This window comes from Haliotis rubra, unplaced genomic scaffold (assembly GCF_003918875.1).
Source record: "Haliotis rubra isolate DU_JTF1 unplaced genomic scaffold, ASM391887v1 Scf1499, whole genome shotgun sequence".
NCBI classification, from domain to species: domain Eukaryota; kingdom Metazoa; phylum Mollusca; class Gastropoda; order Lepetellida; family Haliotidae; genus Haliotis; species Haliotis rubra.
Genome location: NW_025765446.1, coordinates 98531 through 120209, shown reverse-complemented (window position 1 = coordinate 120209; position 21679 = coordinate 98531). Strand labels below are relative to the sequence as shown.

Genomic DNA, 21679 nt, shown 5'->3' with positions numbered 1-21679 from the left:
TGTGGACTTCCATGTCAATGATGGTTTGGCATCGAGATGTAATTAGCAAGAACTTACTTTGCTTGAGTATCCCTATTAGCTGCTTAGCTGCCAATAAAAGTGTAATTCAGTTGCAATTGTTCATGAAATGTTAAAAATACACTTTTGAGACATGTAATAATGACAAAATGACATCACACCAGGGTTACAAGACAAGATTTTATTAGGTCAAAACTAAAATAATACATGTCATTGACAATATAGTGATCTTCAGTACATGTCAGGATTATACACACAGTATAAATTGTTATTATTATGCAATGATTATGATACTGTCCAAGAGCAAGGGTAGATATAGTATACACTTATAAGTATTCATGCTTATTTCTTTCATACATTACATAATAAATACATTTGTCAACGTTAAACGTAACTTCATTTCCACTTTTCAGCATTCTGACAAAGTTAAACATATTTGCATTTCAGAGGAGACTAGAGGATAAATAGCTGACATATTTCCTGATACTTAGGACAAATAAGTAATACATGATACTTGTCTTCAATGCCATGTGGACAAAAGGCACATTTCCTATCAATAAATGGTATTTTAGGTATACTCCATCTACCTTTCTCAATCATAAACATATGGGAACTGAGATCGAAAACATGTCATGGCAGTTCTGTATTTTTAACATCAATATTAGATAAATATTTCTCGAAACAAAGAGTTTCCTAATATAAAGATACAATCTGGTTTCACTTAAAGTTGACAACTGATGTTTCCACATTTGGGAATATGTATCTCTAACCCTCTGTGTATTGGGAACAAACTGAGCAACCCAAAACCGAACCTAAAAGGGCATCTCTCAACAAACTTGCCCCATTTTCAGTATTAGGGATTTACATTCAAACTATCCAATAATGAATTATATATCAGAACAATATATCTATTTGGGTTACTTCTCAAAATCTTAATCCAATATTTGATAATACGTACAAGCCTTAAAACTTTCAGAGGATATGTAAATTCAGTTCTCCATATAGAAATGATGACGGAGTTGACATTTTCACATATAGAATATGATTCATAAATTTTAAATGTACCCTTTCAATGGCATCGGCTCCCATAAAACGCCAAACCTCACAGCAGAAAGAATGGGGCAAACAACTGATTGAAATAACTGATATTGTACATCAGGGGTAACATATGCATTGATATGAAATTTTTATATAAAGAACCAACTGCCTTTTGACCTTGTTCCGACAAAGTTTTCTGAGCCAGGAATAACTTCCATGCATTGAAACTATTAAACCAAGACTTTTAAAATTTCTGACAACCTCAAGATTTGAACCATTAATGTCTAAGTTTCTGACTTTGCCTGCCTACCTCCTTTCTTGAGAAAAATAACAATCTTAGAGTTTTCAGTATTAATAGTCAATCCCCATTTTGAACACTAAATATACATCATATCCAAACCATCTTGTAACCCTTCAATACTATTACTGAAGAGGAGCAAACGCACATAAGAAATAACAACCCCCAGGTTGTCAACAGTAGATAATTACAGTTCATGTAGAATGGATATATTCATGGACATAGTATCTACTTAATAATGGAAACAAGTTCATGGACAAGGCTATGCGTTGTTGTATTTGATGATAGTATTAATATTGATACTAATAACAATAGTAGTAGTAGGAAAAGTACTTTATGTTTATGACATCAGTGATATACAGAAAACTGTGCCTTTTCAGGCCTTAAGAGATCCGACACCATGTTATATTGCCATGAGTAAGAAACTGCATTGGTACAGTAGTGCAATTATGTCATGCTCTCATAGTACTTTCCAAATATAGACAGAAAAACACTCACATTATGATAAGTGTCACAAAAGTCAAATAGTGGTAGAAGGTATATCAAAGATTATCCAAAGTTGATACGGTAATGACATAAACTTACCATATAGCCAAGACTGATACTTTCACTCAGTGACAATTATGATTATTTAGCAAAGACTATGACAATGCTATTTACATTTGTATTTTTTATTGTTTAACAAGTGTGCATTAAATATATCCCATTTCTGTGACATTCCAGAATAATTTAAGTAACTTTTAAACAGATAGAGTCAAATTCCATCATCAAAATGACTTTAACAATTGAAGCTAAATTTAGGAATATCTTAGGCTTTGAGAATGGATTTACCAATGTTACACATGTATAATATTTCTTTGTTAAAATGTATGATGATAATAACATTCTTTTAGGTACACATAGAATACGTTTAAAAAGAGTTCCCATCAATACAACATTGGTCAAGTTACAACAGCAGCTCAAAAGAAGATTTTGGGCATTTTCAATTTGTAGCAAAACCAACTGCTGCTGTAACTTTGCCAATTTAGTCTGTTCCTGAATGAGAACTCTATTTTCCTTTACCCTTTGTAGTTCTTCTTTCAAAATCAATTCTTCAGTCCTAGGTTTTGATTTTGGTAGGTTAACAATACTGGTATCAATAAAAGAAAAATCTACAAATGAGGTATCAATTGATGAAAACATCTGCGTGGATTCTGGTTCCTCTGCCGCCGCCTCTGTGTCACAACTCTCAGAAGTCATGGGAACTGAAAAAACACAAAACATTTGTTGTTTATTGTTAGTATGCAATTACATGTAGAGATAGGTAATTAAATCAGTTGTTCATTAGGCATGTCACATATCAATATATATAATGGGTATTGTAAAAATAGTTGCAGTCAAACCTGCACTAGTTGTAGTTGTACTAGTATATATATATGAACAATTTTATGTATCAAGGCATACTTATGTACATGTAAACATCTGCTGGGAAATAATGGGTAATGTAAAAATGACTTATGCCTTGCACGTTACCAGTTGCAGTCAAACCTGCCCTAGTTGTAGTTCATATACAATATTAACAATTTTATGTTCGTATCTGCGCATGTTTATGTACATGTAAGCATCTGCTGGGAAATAATGGGTAATTTAGAAATTATAGACATATCTATGCTGTGATATAGCATCTCTAATTACTGCATTGTAGCAGTTGATAACATTTTTTAAGCAAATGGATTATTATAATATTCAGGTAAAAACAGTTGTCGGCTTGGGACAAATAAACAAAAAGTGAAATTTGACTTCATTATAGCTCGGGAAACATTTAGTACATAACAATGCATTGGGGTTATCAACACATTTAAATCTACCTAACTGACTTAGTACTCTTACTCTTTTTCAAAAACCCTGACTGCGATTTAGACTAAGAGCAAGTTATGAACAAGAATGTCACACATCGCTTGTAAATATTCCTAAATTATCACTTTATTTTTGTTTTAAAATCTCATTTAATGTTGAATTTTACATAAAGAATTATCAATTTCAAGATTCCGATCGGCCCTTGATAAAGTCAGATGTTCTTCACACCATCTCCAAATTGAAACCTGTAGATATATTAACCAAGCCCGGATCAAATATAGATTATGTTTTGTATGTAAAGATAACTTTATTCAAAATTAATTTCATTTTTTTTGTATGTATATGTTATCAAAATCTGAGATGTTTGTATTTACCACATAAATTCTATTCAAATCTGACTATTCGTAAGTTTAATATGCTCATGTCAATTTGCAATCCAGAATTGTAAAAAACCTTGCTATTTATAAACACAAAGCAATGAAACTTAGAGATTCACTCATATGTCAATAATATCATATTTCCTTTTGTACACTTTGTAAATAACTTATTGCATTTTGAACTATATATGCACATATGTACAGCTCTGAAATACTGAAATGTAGCCTGGACCTATGGCTTCCACTACAAAGAAAATAAAAACTGATTGACAAGATGGATCAGTGGCTTTTACAGAATAAAAATGTGTATTTCTATCCGAAAACCTATCTGTGTTATTGTAAAGATGATAGATTTGGTACTTCACCTCCTTCTTGTTTGTTGTGCAACTGTGTTGTCACTTACTGTCTGAGTCAATGCCGCCGGATATGCCACAGAGACTGGGCCTGCCCTCCAGGTTCTGTAGCACAAGCTGCTCAGGGGTTGTAGGAGACTCTGGACGGGGTCCACCTCCAGTTGGGGGCCGCATGGCATGGCTCCTCTTAGCTTTGGCTGTAATCATTGTAACATTCATTTTAATATTATAATTGCAACAAATACTATTACTTTCTATTCATAACTCTTCATGTTGACAATTACAATATAAGATATTGAGGGAACTTGTATTTTTTAATTCCTCAAATTTCCAGATTAAATGATCATTGCACCATGGGTCATATAACCATTATCTTGGTGAATTCTTACTGTAATTACTTATCATATTGTAAACATTAATTCATTCAACAACAGTATTTTCCACGGGCTAGTAATAAATAAAGAATATTTACTATCTAAGTTTTATCATTTATTTTGGACCTTTGATAAATATTTCCTGATGATAATGAGACTAATTACACTCCAAAATCATAAAACTGTAGATATAAGATAACAATTATGTGCATATACTGGGTTTCAGTAAATGGAATCTGTGTAAATTACCCAATTACGCGGCCCAGATTCAACAATGTTATTATGGTTCAGAAATAAGGGCATAGTGCCTAAATTGTTATTTTCCTGTACTGACTATGTTATTGTAGAATATTTAGATATTCCAAATTGTGACTTACCTTTCTGTTTGATGTTCTGGTATTTCTTTTTCATTTCAGTGACTGATCTGATTTCTGAGTTGCCGTTTCTAAACAAAATCAAGATCATAGTATTCAAAATGAATTTGCAACTCAAAATCTACCTGTAGTTATGGAGATTGCTAAGATAGTTAATGAGAAATGATCAAGAAAACTTGTGAACCACGAAAACATGTAACAGTACTAACAGTAACACGAGTTTAACACGGGATCAAAAATGCAAAATAGAAACTTAGATACTTCCCTTTTTCTGTAAAACCAATCCAGATTTACAAATACTATTTGTATGTGAACATTTCAAGTATATATATGTGTGGTTGTCGCTCTCACTGACAACTTATCGGGACTGAAGCGTAATAGCAGCCGATACACGACAACGCGAAATCAAAATAAAAACTAGACCGACATGTAATGTAACCAGCCTTGTGATTGGTCAACACAAAATTATGAACCAATCAGAAAATAGATTACGGCTACTTAGAAAGAAGTAAGAAGAGTTTCCGATGATATAGCAGCTTTTCGATGACATTCACGCCTTTTAAAACTTATTGCCATGTTAGAATTTGTTTTTACATTTATAAAGTGAGAGTGCATGAAGGTGGCAAGTATTGGATTAGTTTGTCCGCCAAACGAATAAATCCACAAGTGCTCATTCAGCTCAGTCTATTTTGATTATTACATTAGAACAATTCGCCCAACTAGATACGCTGTACATTTCATAAATCAGTTGTCTGATGAATACAATTTATCAGCAGAAGTATTTTATTTCAGTTAGGTTGAAATATTGCATATTATATTTGTGATCGAATCTATATCTCTATATACAAAAGCAAATTAATCTCAACTTACGAGTTCACAATCGCCGAAACTTCTTCCCAGGCACTTATTTTTTCTTGTTTGTCCGAATGGACCCGTCGAGCTTTCGAAGAGGAGACTCTCCCTCTTGTTCACCTCTTCGATAAGGATTGTCTCCTCTTGACGGGTCCAGTTGCATCTTCTCTTCTTCTCTTCGGTATTTAAGCCAGGCTGATACTCCGCCATACTGACAGCTCTGTGACTCTAGCAGACGATAGCCCAGCACGTGTTTGTGTTGACAAACAAACCATTACGTAACTTCCGGTGACTGTTGAGTTCCCTTCGTACCGTAAAGCCACTAAAATTCACCGCGGCAGGGATGACAACGTCACTTGACTTGTTTGGAACATTTCAGCAGGTGCCTCCTACTAAACTATTTTCCTCAGTTAATGAAGAGTGACCGGACATGATTACATCATTCTAAACTTGCCATGGCAACTGTCTTAGTCTTAGTCTTAGCTAAGATTTTGCTGAGACAGTTTCATGATCCAGTCTTATCTAAAATCTTAGCTAAGCAAATATTTTTAGACTTAAGATTTTTTTGTGCTAAGCAAATTTTAGACTTAAGATTTTTTCATGACCCCGGGCCCAGGAGATATAGTTTGGACAGTAGATTTTCTACAATGCCCTGACAATGCTATGACGTCATGAACTTAATGACGTCACAATGCTATGACATTGCTGCACTGCAAGTCTAATGGTAGTACAGTGCTGAGAGATGTACATTTTTCATTGAAAACTACATGAAGAATGATTTTTGATGATAAATAGAATATCACCCTCGTGTCTACTGATATCACTTATATCAACATTCGTTGATAAAAGTAAAAATATCCTCGGCAAGCCTCGGATATTTGTAACGTTATCAACTCATGTTGATATAAATGATATCAGTAGACACTTTAATGAGATTATCTTTGTATTGCTCACGAAAAAAAAATGACTGTGCGTAACATAAATTTGCATAGAATAAAAATTACTTGAAAAGTTATAAAAATAATCCTACATAAATATGAAGCAAAGCAGTTTGCATGAAATTTGATATCGCGTATCGCGCGTGGCACGTGCATATTAAGTACAATGAACGTACTCACTTATTGCATGCTTTTTGACACCTGAAGTTCACACACCTGATATTGAGAACTCAGGAACGGTTCCTTTTGCTCTTGCCTCTGAATGCTGCGGAAAACACGTTAATTTCGATCTTAACTGCGCGTACGTCATGCCATGGCTTACAGAAAACCATAGTCTCCGTGCCGTGGGTTTGCTGGAGACTGGAATGGCCAAAAATGAAGTGGCCAGACATTTTGGTGTCGATCGAAACACGATCCCATCTCTGTGGAGACGTTTCCAACATAATGGGAACACGAGAGATTTGCCTGGAACCGGCCGTCCACGTGTGACGTCACGTCAGGAAGACAAGTACATTCGGCGTACCCATCTGAGCAATCAATTCCGGACTGCTAGTTTGACTGTTCGGAGCATTCCTGGCTAACGTTCAATCAGTTCCAGGACTGTACGGAACCGACTGGGGGAACACAACGTCCTCTCCCGGAGCCTGCAATACGTCCAAATTTCTCCAACGTCATCGACAGGCACGTCCTGGTGTAGACAGCATCTACTGTACAAGAGATTGGGATGGCGTTTGTTCACTGACAAGTGGAGATTTCATTTGGACAGCTCAGATTGCAGGGCAAGTGTGCTCAGACGGCGAAGTATACAGTGTGCTGACGCGTGCGTTTTCAGCGTCGGCAGTTTGATGGAGATTTCGTTATGGTATGTGTGTGTGTGTGTGTGTGGGGGAGAGACATCACATCTCATTGTCGGACATCCCTTGTCATCATTAATGGCAATCTGACAGGTATGCGATATAGAGATGAGATCATTGGACCTCATATGCAGCCGTTCATTTAAGGACAGAGACGTAACTTCACGCTTCAGCAAGATAATGCCCGTCCACATGTCGTTTGTGACAGATTTCCTGAGACAACAGTACATTCCGGTACTCCTCTGGCCAGCTGTTTCTTAAGACCTGTCCTCTATTGAGCACGCTTGGGATGAAATGGAGAGACGTTTACGTCAAGCCAATAACCAGCCATTGACGTAAGCTAAATTGGGACAAGCGATGGTTCAGACATGGAACAACATTCCCCAAGCCTTCTTCAATCGCTTAGTGTCGCTGTCTAACCTGCATCAACGCCAATGTCGGACACACACGACACGGAATTTGTGAATTGACTTTTGACACCACATCTCTTCAAGTGCGTGTCACGATGTCAAATCATACAGATTTCGATATTATCCTGTCAACATTTAACAAGGAGAACACCACAAATCATTTTTCTTTTGGCATCAAATAATGTACAGTTACTTTTTTCCAGAAGTATAAATTTAGCATACCAATCTGTGTGATATCTTGCTCTGTGTGGCTTCTTATCGCTTTTGACATTAAAATTCTATCACCAATTTGGCTCAAAGCAGGTTTAAATAATTCAAATGATACACTTATGAACGTTGTATGAAAATAATAAATCCATTTAAACAACAGGAAACTGGCTGTGATTTGGAAAAGAAACCCCACGAAGCCTGTTCATTATAAGTTGCCACACCCAATCCATAAAGGAGCTCTGAAGGTGAGGAAATATGAAAGTTTGATCTCAAAATCTGTTGCATGCCAGGCTTGAAGGTGAAGAGTCATATTTCTTTGTAATGGAAGTCAGATAAACCTTATTTTTCTCTCAAATACTACGGAAAGCTGAAAAGATCGCTAATCGGAAATATCGTCGATAGCAAATGATTATCGATATGAAAATTGAGTCATTGATAATATCGTTCATAAACTTTTGTGACAGAATCAATGTTTTGCTTACTCACACTATATACAAAATTACCTTTTTCCTCATGGGCTTCTTCAAAATAATGTTGAGGATGCATTTTAAGTAACCTATGCATGAGCATGTCGCCTCTCACCAGCGGTGTGAAATATATTCATTTCTTTTCGTCTTCTTATCCTATCGATATTTATCGATAAGTGATCGATATTTAGTTAACGATTACCGATCTCTATTGTCTATATATTCCTTGACGTTTTATCATCTGATCTGTCAATTTCAGAGGCGCTTGATTTCAAAAGAAGTTGTAAATATCGTTTCTAAGTGAAATTGACATCAGTCATGTAAGTGAGTGAAGGGGCTGACATATGTAACTCGTGGACATTCCAACGCCACATGCGGGTATCCCTAAAAAATCACATACTCGTGAAGATACGGGTCATAATTGGTTTTCAGTAACCCATGCTTGCGGTAAGAGGCGACTAACGGGTAGTCAGGCTTGTTGACTTGGTTGACACATGTCATCGTATCCCAACTGCGTGATCTATGCACATGCTGTTGATCACTGGATTGTCTGATCCAGACTCAATTATTTACAGACCGCCGCAAGGTAGCTGGAATGTTGCTGAGTGCGGCGTTAAACAACCAGCCAACCAACCAAACCCTCAAATATCACAATGGTGGGGAAACAGTTAGGGCTATTTGGTTTGAATGCGATGAGTATTGTTTTACTCCAGAGTCAGTCATGTGGTCCCTGGTATATCGACGTAGGACAACTGGGTCCCGATCCACGAGGCGTTCGTAAGGTTACGACCTGTTGTAACTCAATAGTTTTTCATAGGCTTACGAATAGTAACGAACGTTTCGTGGATCTGGACACTGGACCCCGTTCCTCAAAGCGATCGTAGCGCTACGACAGTCGTAAGTCTATGTTAAAGTATGGGAGTTACGATCATCTTAGCGCTACGACAGTCGTAAGTCTATGTTAAAGTATGGGAGTTACGATCATCTTAGCGCTACGATCGTTTCGTGAAACGGGACCCTGGTTCTTGACATCCTGTGAAACATTGAGTGTAATGTATTCTTAAGCTTGGGGTTTGTACTACGGGAGTTAAATAGTCAATGCCGTACATGATCATCTCGTGTTAACTGCCAACAACTAATCTACGTGCTAATTTACTTAACGTTGTTGGTATAGACGTGGTAATGTACGTGTTTATATATGGTGTAAAACAACCTTCACCCACATAATTATGTTTCTCTTTCAGGTTGTGCAATAGGTCGGTCAAAAGGATCAGTGCCAGGTTGTTTATGCAAAAGCATATATTAAATAATAAAAAAACAATACTTTTCTTCTTTCTCCAGTTTCACCGCAACATACAGATTCATCTGCGTCGCCATTGAGTGAGTGAGTATGGTTTTACGCCGCTTTTAGCAATATTCCAGCAATATCACGTCGGGGGACACCAGAAATGGGCTTCACACATTGTACCAATGTGGGGAATCGAACCCGGGTCTTCAGCGTGACGAGCGAACGCCTTAACCACAAGGCTACCCCACCGCCCCTCGAGTCATATGATACAATGATCTTGAATGCGACCTTAACCTTGAATTATCCTCACTCCACTTACGAGTATTAGTTACAAAGCCTGACGTTGACCAGTGAAGATCCGGGTTAGAATTTGTTGATGACTGGATTGCCTGGTCCAGACTGGATTATTTTTTCTAATAGGCGCCGAGGGTAAAGCAGCTCACTAGCAATAACGTTAAATACACCCAGTACGCACAGAAGCGCCGGGTGAGTTAGTAAGCTCTGGGTCTGGAAGACTGAAAAATAAGCCCCTGGGCGCTTATTAGTGGAAATACGGTATTCACAGACCGCCTCCATATGGCTGGAATATTGCTGAGCTCGGCGTAAAACTAAACTCACTCACTCAATGCTGGCCAAACTAACAAAATTCGTGACCACCATCGTCCAGTCAACTGGTATTACATCCAAACCTGTAAAAGAATTACGATCAATGTTTGTATGTTGATTTGTTCAAGGGATCAAATCAATGTTTTTGTTTTGTTTTTTTGGCTCAAAGGAGAATAAGCCACTATTACTACAAACAAACCCAGGCCTTCACGTAGGACTTTGACCTTTAAGATGAAATGATTGGGCCATCACCTTGACCTTTAAGATGAAATGATTGGGCCATCACCTTGACCTTTAAGATGAAATGATTGGGCCAAACTGAGCCCTACACAGCTCTTCTTGATGTTAATCAACTCATCACTTTGACGCAAATGACGCTTAGGTGATAGTGGCAACCCTAATCCTTCCACAGAGAACACGCATGGTGTGTTTGTTGTTTAATGCCGCACTCCAGCTATATGACATTATAGAGTTTGGACAAGATAATCTGGTGATTGACATCCCGTTAGTCACCTCCTACGTTGGGTGGCTGGTTGGTTTGTATTCAACGCCGCACTCAGTAATATTCCAGCTATATTGCGGCGAACTGTATATAATCTAGTCTAGACCAGACAATCCTGTGATCAGTGGCGCGTGGTCCTGTGCAAAGAGCTCACTCACAAATCAGTTAAGCAACGTCGAGCTTGGAGAATACTTTGATGGGTGACCGTGTTTGGTAGCTTGACTCCTGAGAGTTTCTAGGACTTCAGTCCTGCCCCACAACGAAACACATGTGATACATGTGGTCTCACCTTAGGCAAGTGAGTTTGTTCAATATTGCCTCTGTTCACCCAGCAGAAAAATGGGTACCCGGTGGGATACGTCAGTGACCTTCTGGGGCGTCACAGGCAGCTTGGGTTATCCGGGGCAATAATAATCAGATTGTAACAAAAGTTGTAGAGCTTGTAGCGTAAAGTACAGTCGGAAATAGACAAAAAACTGTTTTTAGGCTGTTACTCTGTGTCCCTAAAATTTACGCAATTGCAAAAAGCATATGTCGAAATAACCCACTTCGGCCTAACCTGAGTTCAGTGGGATGCGTAATACGATATCCAGAAAAGCATGTTTACCTGCTGAAAACAATAGATCAGACTATAGATGGCAATTAGGTCGCTCAGCCAGGTATGACGACGGACCGTCGACTCACCTGGCATGAAATGCACGTGCTGCCTACAGGCACAAGGGGTCATCTCAAGCTGATATCTCTATCCCCCAGCCCGATGCCAGGTTTTGTTTTTGAGACGAACCCTCCTATCTGTTTCTTTTTATAGTGACAGTGAGACTCCATGGTAGCTACATCCTTAATAGTTTCAGCATGAAAGTTATTATTTTTTAAGTCAGCTATCGTTTATAATGAATCAACGTCTAATTTCAAATTTGGCATTTAAAAAGTGACCTTTGTAATACAATATCGTCGCACACTAATTTGCATAAAGCCATGGTCTGTTCCAAATAAGTCTTTTTGGACTTGCTCATTTCTGCACTAATTTCCCCTCAGTAAAGTCCTTTTTCTCCGTTTCCTATCTCTCTACCACTGAGACTGTAGTTAGGCCGAACTTAGTTTAACAGATATTTCACACTTTTACATATCAACTACATAAATGGGAGAGATAAATGAGAAAAACAGTTTTTTTCTATTTCCGACAGTACTTTAGTGCATGGAGTCAGGCGCTCTACAAATACACTGTAGTATAATTAGTATTCTTATCATCATCTTGAGCATCAATCTACGTAATTGGAGTGAGCGAGTGAGTTTAGTTTTACGCCGCACTCAGCAATATTCCAGCTATATGGCGGAGAGCTGTAAATAATCGATTCTAGACCAGACAATCCAGTGATCAACATCATGAGCATCAATCTACGTAATTGGAGTGAGTGAGTGAGTTTAGTTTTACGCCACACTCAGCAATTTTCCAGCTATATGGCGGAGAGCTGTAAATAATCGAATCTAGACCAGACAATCCAGTGATCAACATCATGAGCATCATTCTACGTAATTGGAGTGAGCGAACCAATGGTACAATACGATGAGGGCAGTATGTATTCACTAATGTGTTATAATAGGAAACATCTTCCAAATGTCTACCATAAAAGTTTTGAAAACTTTGACCAAGATCCTGAATATTGTTACCTTATTGCAAAAACTTCTGAACAAGAGTAACGGCGCTCTTTGAAATCTTGATAAAAGGTGCATGCTTGATTGACCCTGTAGGCTGGAGATGATGGAATATCGCTCAGCGTAAAGGTAAATTTGACATTTGGAAAGTTGATTTCATCTCTATTGTCATGTGAGGAGCATGTTTTGTCGCTCACAAGTGAGTAAATGTCCCAGTGAAATTCGTAACAGTTTACATTAATTGCAATATTAGGAGAAATTTCTTCATCATTTTCTCAATGCTTTTCCAGTCAGGGGCGTAGCTACCATTATAACATAAGTCCGAGCTGACACATGATTGTTGCTAAACGGTTAGGCAAGACGTCAGTACTATCTAAATAAAAAGCTTTGCAACCTATCGGGCTTACACGAAAAAATTGGCTTGCTGCGCGCCTGGCGACGGGGGACACCTGAAATGGTCTTCACACATTTTATACATATGCGGTATCAAACCCGAGTCGTGACGATCGAACGCTTTAACCACTAGGCTACCCCGCCGCCCCACTCAACAGATGCAACAGTACAACATCATCGAAATGATACTTCACAGAAATCGATAACACCACAGCCATACATACAGACACGCAAAAGTGAACTCGACACTTCTCTCTCCTTTATTCTGGTGTATGTAGGCCATCGGCCCGTAGTACAATTAGTTCATACAGCCAACAAACGGCTTTTACGCAGCTCATTCGCGTAAAATAGATACATAGCTAGATTTCGGAGCACAGTGGAATTGTCTACATCATTATTTGCATAATGATGCATATGTATAATAGTTCACAGGAATATATGATTTACGTGTCTGTGTCTGTGTGTGAGATGGCATATCAATACTCTGTTGGCAAAAATGCTGAGAAAATAAATATACAAGAGTGAGTGAGTTTAGTTTTATGCCGCACTCAGCAATATTCCAGCTATATGGCGGCTGTCTGTAAATAATCCAGTCTTGACCACACTAGCCAGTGATCAACAGCATGAGCATCAATCTGCGCATTAGGAACCAATGACATGTGTCAACCACGTCAGCGAGCCTGACCACCCGATCCCGTTAGTCGCCTTTTTTCGACAAGCATAGTCGCCTTTGCTGAAGACCTATTCTACCCCTGATCTTCACTGGTCCAATATACAAGAAGGGTGAATCGGACAGACGATTAATGATCAAGAGAGACTCCTCTGGCACATGTAGCGGTGCTTCTTTTCTATGAAGGAACTTACATTAGTGACATGCTGTAACCGAAACGTCAACCTCCGCCTTATCAATGTCAGTTTTTATTCAACGTGAATTAAAAATGAGGATTGTTCACACAATAAAAATGAGGAAGGATGATGACAATTTTTTGAATACAAAACTTCTTTTATTCTGTGAAAGATGACATTTCGACATACAATGTAGATTCTAATGTCGTTGTCAAGAATCTTTGTCGAAACTTCACTTTCACGGAATAGAAGAAGTTGCATATCCATAAAAAATGTCATCATTCTTCATCATCTCAACTTCTAAAATGGGAATGACAAGTGTTTATGGATGATCAACTTCTTTATTGTACAATTGCGGTATAGATGCTTATACCGTTTTCAAGCAATTGTACAATAAAGAAGTTGATCATCCATAAACACTTGTTATTCCTATTGCTTACAATTTCCACAATGCCTCTCAAACAGAACTTCTAAAATGCCCATCAAAGAAGTCAAAATGACGAAGTCAAATTCAGCCGATTCATGCAGGTTAAGTATAAATATCTGGGAACATTAAATGTGCAACGGTATTGACAGCAAGATCCATAACATGTTACACAATTACTTAGGTCACAACCTCGTAATATCCGAGTGTATTATGAATTTGACGCCTCCAGTCGACCAATGTTTCTAAAGCTCACGAAGCGGTCGTAATATAGCCATTGGTAGACAGAGTGGCCAAATGTCTGAGAGTCTTGAGTGGTCTTCGTGAAATTCAACTATCAAAATTCGAACTATATTTCTATATTAAAGATCGTCCTCGAGGTAAGAATGTAGTAAATCAATGATTCACCTACACAATTACGAAGTGTTCAGACAAATATTCCAGGTAGGAATGTAGTGAATCAATGATTCACCTACTCATTTAGGAAATGTCAAGATAATGCTCAAGGTAGGAATGAAGCGAATCAATGATTCACCTACTACTTTTCAGAAGTGTCAAGATAAATATTCAAGGTAGGAATTTAATGAATCAATCATTCACCTACTCATTTAGGAAATGTCAAGATGAATGTTCCAGGGAGGAATGTAGTGTATCAGTGATACAGTTTCTTATTTCAAAAGTGTCAGGGTAAATGTTCCAGGTAGAATTGATATACCTTCTTATTTGAGAAATGTCAGGATCAATATTCAAGGTAGAAATACAGTGAATCAATGATTCACCTACTCATTTAGGAAGTGTCAAGATAAATATTCCAGGTAGGAATGTAGTGAATCAATGATTCACCAACTCATTTAGGAAATGTCAAGATAATGCACCAGGTAGGAATATAGTGAATCAATGATTCACCTACTCATATAAGAAATGTCAAGATATATATTCCAGGTTGGAATGTAATGAATCAATGATTAACCTACTCATTTAGGAAATTCAAGATAATGCTCCAGGTAGCAATGTACTGAATCACTGATTCACCTACTCATTTAGGTAATGCCAAGAAAATGTCCCACGTAGGAATGTAGTGAATCAATGATTCACCTACTCATTTAGGAAATGACAAGTTAATGCTCCAGGTAGGAAAGTAATGAATCAATGATTCACCTACTCATTTAGGAAATAACAAGATGATGCTCCTGGTAGGAATGTAGTGAATCAATGATTCACCTACTCATTTAGGAAATAACAAGATAATGCTCCTGGTAGGAATGTACTGAAGCAATGATTCACCAACTCATTTAGGAAATTCAAGGAAATGCTCAAGGTAGGAATGTAGTGAACCAATGATTCACCTACTAATTTCGGAAAGGTCAAGATAATGCTCCAGGTAAGAATGTAGTGAATCAATGATTCACCTACTCATTTAGGAAATGTCAAGATAATGCTCCAGGTAGGAATCAAGTGAATCAATGATTCACTAACTCATTTAGGAAGTGTCAAGATAAATATTCCAGGTAGGAATGTAGTGAATCAATAATTCAACTACTCATTTAGGAAATGTCAAGATCGTCCTCGAGGTAAGAATTCAGTGAATAAATCATTCATCTACTCATTGAGGAACTCTCAAGATAAATATTCCAGGTAGGAATGTAGTGAATCAATGATTCACCTACTCATTTAGGAAATGTCAAGATAAAGCTTTAGGTTGGAATGTAGTGAATCAATGATTCACCTACTCATTGAGGAAATGTCAAGATAAAGCTTTAGGTTGGAATGAAGTGAATCAATGATTCACATACTCCTTTTCAGAAATGTCAAGATAAATAATCCATGTAGGAACGTAATGAATCAATGATTCACTTACTCATTTAGGAAATGTCAAGATAAATTTTCCAGGTAGGAATGTAGTGTATAAGTAATACAGTTTCTTTTCAGAAGTGTCAGGGTAAATATTCCAGGTAGGAATACAGTGAATCAGTGATACCCCTACTCATTTAGGAAATGTCAAGATAATGTTCATGGTAGGATATGTAGTGAATCGATTATTCACCTACTCATTTAGGAAATGCCAAGATAATGCTCCAGGTAGGAATGAATCAATGATTCTTCTCATTTAGAATCAGGTAGGAATGTACTGAATCAATGATTCACCTACTCATTTAGGAAGTGTCTAGATAAATATTCCAGGTAGGAATGAAGTGAGTCAATGATTCACCTACTCATTTAGGAAATGTCAAGATAAAGCTTTAGGTTGGAATGTAGTGAATCAATGATTCACCTACTCATTGAGGAAATGTCAAGATAAAGCTTTAGGTGGGAATGAAGTGAATCAATGATTCACATACTCCTTTTCAGAAATGTCAAGATAAATAATCCATGTAGGAATGTAATGAATCAATGATTCACTTACTCATTTAGGAAATGTCAAGATAAATTTTCCAGGTAGGAATGTAGTGTATAAGTAATACAGTTTCTTTTCAGAAGTGTCAGGGTAAATATTCCAGGTAGGAATACAGTGAATCAGTGATACCCCTACTCATTTAGGAAATGTCAAGATAATGTTCATGGTAGGATATGTAGTGAACCGATTATTCACCTACTCATTTAGGAAATGCCAAGATAATGCTCCAGGTAGGAATGTACTGAATCAATGATTCACCTACTCATTTAGGAAGTGTCTAGATAAATATTCCAGGTAGGAATGTAGTGAGTCAATGATTCACCTACTCATTTAGGAAATGTCTAGATAATGCTCGAGGTAGGAATATAGTGAATCAATGATATACCTACTCATATAAGAAATGTCAAGATAAATATTCAAGGTAGGAATGTAATGAATCAATGATTAACCTACTCATTTAGGGAATTCAAGATAATGCTCCAAGTGGGAATGTACTGAATCAATGATTCACCTACTCATTTAGGGAATTCAAGATAATGCTGCAGGAAGGAATGTACTGAATCAATGATTCACCTACTCATTTAGGAAATGCCAAGGAAATGTCCCAGGTAGAAATGTACTGAATCAATGATTCACCTACTCATTTATGAAATGCCAAGATAATGCTCCAGGTAGGAAAGTAATGAATCAATGATTCACCTACTCATTTAGGAAATTCAAGGAAATGCTCCAGGTATGAATGTAGTGAATCAATGATTCACCTACTCATTTATGAAATGCCAAGATAATGTTCCTGGTAGGAATGTACTGAATGAATGATTCACCAACTCATTTAGGAAATTCAAGGAAATGTTCCAGGTATGAATGTAGTGAATCAATGATTCACCTACTCCTTTTCAGAATGTCAAGATAAATATTCCAGGTAGGAATGTAGTGAATCAATAATTCAACTACTTATTTAGGAAATGCCAAGATCGTCCTCGAGGTAAGAATGTAGTGAATAAATAATTCACCTACTCAATGAGGAACTCTCAAGATAAATATTCCAGGAAGAATGTACTGAATCAATGATTCACCTACTCATTTAGGAAATGTCAAGATAATGCTCAAGGTAGGAATGAAGTGAATCAATGATTCACCTACTCCTTTTCAGAAATGTCAAGATAAATATTCCAGGTAGGAATGTAATGAATCAATGATTCACCTTCTCATTTAGGAAATGTCTAGATAATGCTCCAGGTAGGAAAGAAGTGAATCAATGATTCACCTACTCCTTTTCAGAAATGTCAAGATAAATGTTCAAGGTAGGAATGTAATGAATCAATGATTCACCTACTCATTTAGGAAATGTCAAGACATATATTCCAGGTAGGAATGTAATGAATCAATGATGAACCTACTCACTTTGGAAATTCAAGATAATGCTCCTGGTAGGAATGTACTGAATCAATGATTCACCAACTCATTTAGGAAATGGCAAGAAAATGTTCCAGGTAGGAATCTACTGAATCAATGATTCACCTACTCATTTATGAAATGCCAAGTTAATGCTCCAGGTAGGAAAGTAATGAATCAATCATTCACCTACTCATTTAGGAAATTCAAGGAAATGCTCCAGGTATAATTGTAGTGAATCAATGATTCACTTACTCATTTATGAAATGCCAAGGTAATGCTCCAGGTAGGAATGTACTGAAGCAATGATTCACTTACTCATTTATGAGATGCCAAGATAATGCTCCAGGTAGAAATGCAGTGAATCAATGATTCACCTACTCATTTAGGAAATGTCAAAATAAATATTTCAGGTAGGTATGTAGTGAATCAATAATTCAACTACTCATTTATGAAACGCCAAGATCGTCCTCGAGGTAAGAATGTAGTGAATAAATGATTCACCTATTGAATGAGGAACTCTCAAGATAAATAATCCATGTAGGAATGTAGTGAATCAATGATTCACCTACTCATTTAGGAAATGTCAAGATAATGCTCCAGGTAGGAATGAAGTGAATCAATGATTCACCTACTCCTTTTCAGAAATGTCAAGATAAATATTCCAGGTAGGAATGTAATGAATCAATGATTAACCCACTCATTTAGGAAATTCAAGATAATGTTCCAGGTAGAAATGTAGTGAGTCAATGATTCACCTACTCATTTATGAAATGCCAAGTTAATGCTCCAGGTAGGAATGTAGTGAATCAATGATTCACTTACTCATTTAGGAAATGCCAAGGTAATGCTCCTGGTAGGAATGTACTGAATCAATGATTCACCTACTCATTTAGGAAATTCAAGGAAATGCTCCAGGTATGAATGTAGTGAATAAATGATTCACCCACTCATTTATGAAATGCCAAGATAATGCTCCTGGTAGGAACGTACTGAATCAATGATTCACCTACTCATTTAGGAAATTCAAAGAAATGCTCCAGGTATGAATGTAGTGAATCAATGATTCACCTACTCATTTATGAAATGCCAAGATAATGCTCCTGGTAGAAATGCAGTGAATCAATGATTCACCTACTCATTTAGGAAATGTCAAAATAAATATTCCAGGTAGGTATGTAGTGAATCAATAATTCAACTACTCATTTAGGAAATGCCAAGATCGTCCTCGAGGTAAGAATGTAGTGAATAAATGATTCACCTACTCAATGAGGAACTCTCAAGATAAATAATCCATGTAGGAATGTAGTGAATCAATGATTCACCTACTCATTTAGGAAATGTCAAGATAATGCTCCAGGTAGGAATGAAGTGAATCAATGATTCACCTACTCCTTTTCAGAAATGTCAAGATAAATATTCCAGGTAGGAATGTAATGAATCAATGATTCACCTACTCATTTAGGAAATGTCAAGATATATATTCCAGGTAGGAATGTAATGAATCAATTATTCACCTACTCATTTAGGAAATTCAAGGAAATGCTCCAGGTATGAATATAGTGAATCAATGATTCACCTACTCATTTAGGAAATGTCAAGATAATGCTCCAGGTAGGAATGTAGTGAATCAATGATTCACCTACTCATTTGTGAAATGCCAAGATAATGCTTCAGGTAGGAATGTAGTGAATCAATGATTCACCAACTCATTTAGGAAGTGTCAAGATAAATATTCCAGGTAGGTATGTAGTGAATCAATAATTCAACTACTCATTTAGGAAATGTAAAGATCGTGCTCGAGGTAAGAATGTAGTGAATAAATGATTCACCTATTCAATGAGGAACTCTCAAGATAAATAATCCAGGTAGGAATGTAGTGAATCAATGATTCACCTACTCATTTAGGAAATGTCAAGATAATGCTCCAGGTAGGAATGAAGTGAATCAATGATTCACCTACTCCTTTTCAGAAATGTCAAGATAAATATTCAAGGTAGGAATGTAATGAATCAATGATTCACCTACTCATTTAGGACATGTCAAGATAAATGTTCCAGGTAGGAATGTAGTGTATCAGTGATACAGTTGCTTTTCAGAAGTGTCAGGGTAAATGTTCCAGGTAGGAATACAGTGAATCAGTGATACCCCTACTCATTTAGGAAATGTCAAGATAATGTTCATGGTAGGATATGTAGTGAATCGATTATTCACCCACTCATTTAGGAAATGACAAGATAACGCTCCAGGTAGGAATGTACTGAATCAATGATTCACCTACTCATTTAGGAAGTGTCAAGATATATATTCCAGGTAGGAATGTAATGAATCAATTATTCACCTACTCATTTATGAAATGCCAGGATAATGCTCCTGGTAGGAATATAGTAAATCAATGATTCACCTACTCATTTAGGAAAGGTCAAGATAATGCTCCAGGTAGGAATGTAGTGAATCAATGATTCACCTACTCATTTGTGAAATGCCAAGATAATGCTTCAGGTAGGAATGTAGTGAATCAATGATTCACCAACTCATTTAGGAAGTGTCAAGATAAATATTCCAGGTAGGTATGTAGTGAATCAATAATTCAACTACTCATTTAGGAAATGTAAAGATCGTGCTCGAGGTAAGAATGTAGTGAATAAATGATTCACCTACTCAATGAGGAACTCTCAAGATAAATATTCCAGGTAGGAATGAAGTGAATCAATGATTCACCTGCTCATTTAGGAAATATCAAGATAATGCTCCAGGTAGGAATGAAGTGAATCAATGATTCACCTACTCCTTTCAGAAATGTCAAGATAAATATTCCAGGTAGGAATGTAATGAATCAATGATTCACCTACTCATTTAGGACATGTCAAGATAAATGTTCCAGGTAGGAATGTAGTGTATCAGTGATACAGTTGCTTTTCAGAAGTGTCAGGGTAAATGTTCCAGGTAGGAATACAGTGAATCAGTGATACCCCTACTCATTTAGGAAATGTCAAGATAATGTTCATGGTAGGATATGTAGTGAATCGATTATTCACCCACTCATTTAGGAAATGACAAGATAACGCTCCAGGTAGGAATGTAATGAATCAATGATTCACCTACTCATTTAGGAAGTGTCAAGATAAATATTCCAGGTAGGAATATAGTGAATCAATGATTCACCTACTCATTTAGGAAATGTTAAGATAATCCTCCAGGTAGGAATATAGTGAATCAATGATATACCTTCTAATTTGAGAAATGTCAGGATAAATATTCAAGGTAGGAATACAGTGAATCAATGATACTCCTACTGAATTAGGAAATGTCAAGATAACTATTCTAGGTAGGAATGTAGTGAATCAATCATTCACCAACTCATTTAGGAAGTGTCAAAATAAATATTCCAGGTAGGTATGTAGTGAATCAATAATTCAACAACTCATTCAGGAAATGGAAAGATCGTCCTCGAGGTAGGAATGTAGTGAAAATATGATTCACTTACTCATTTAGGAAATGTTAAGATAATGTTCCAGGTAGGAATGTAGTGAATCAATGATTCACCTTCTCCTTTTCAGAAGTGTCAAGATAAATATTCCATATAGTTTCTTATTTCAGAAGTGTCAGGGTAAATGTTCAAGGTAGGAATGTAGTGAATCAATGATATACCTTCTAATTTAGGAAATGTCAGTGTAAATATTCAAGGTAGGAATACAGTGAATCAGTGATACACCTACTCATTTAGGAAATGCCAAGTTAATGCTCCTAGTAGGAAAGTAATGAATCAATGATTCAC

General features: G+C 36.8%; 1 protein-coding gene across 1 annotated transcript; it reads right to left on the bottom strand.

Annotated features, from left to right (window-relative positions):
* Positions 1-75: 75 nt before the first annotated feature.
* LOC124270083 lies at positions 76-4808 on the bottom strand. The gene is made up of 4 exons (XM_046705104.1): positions 4672-4808; positions 3971-4117; positions 2510-2598; positions 76-87 (listed from the first exon to the last, which is right to left on the bottom strand). The coding sequence occupies exons 1-4, from the start codon at positions 4757-4759 to the stop codon at positions 76-78; spliced, it is 336 nt and encodes a 111-aa protein (XP_046561060.1). The 5' UTR covers positions 4760-4808.
* Positions 4809-21679: the final 16871 nt, after the last annotated feature.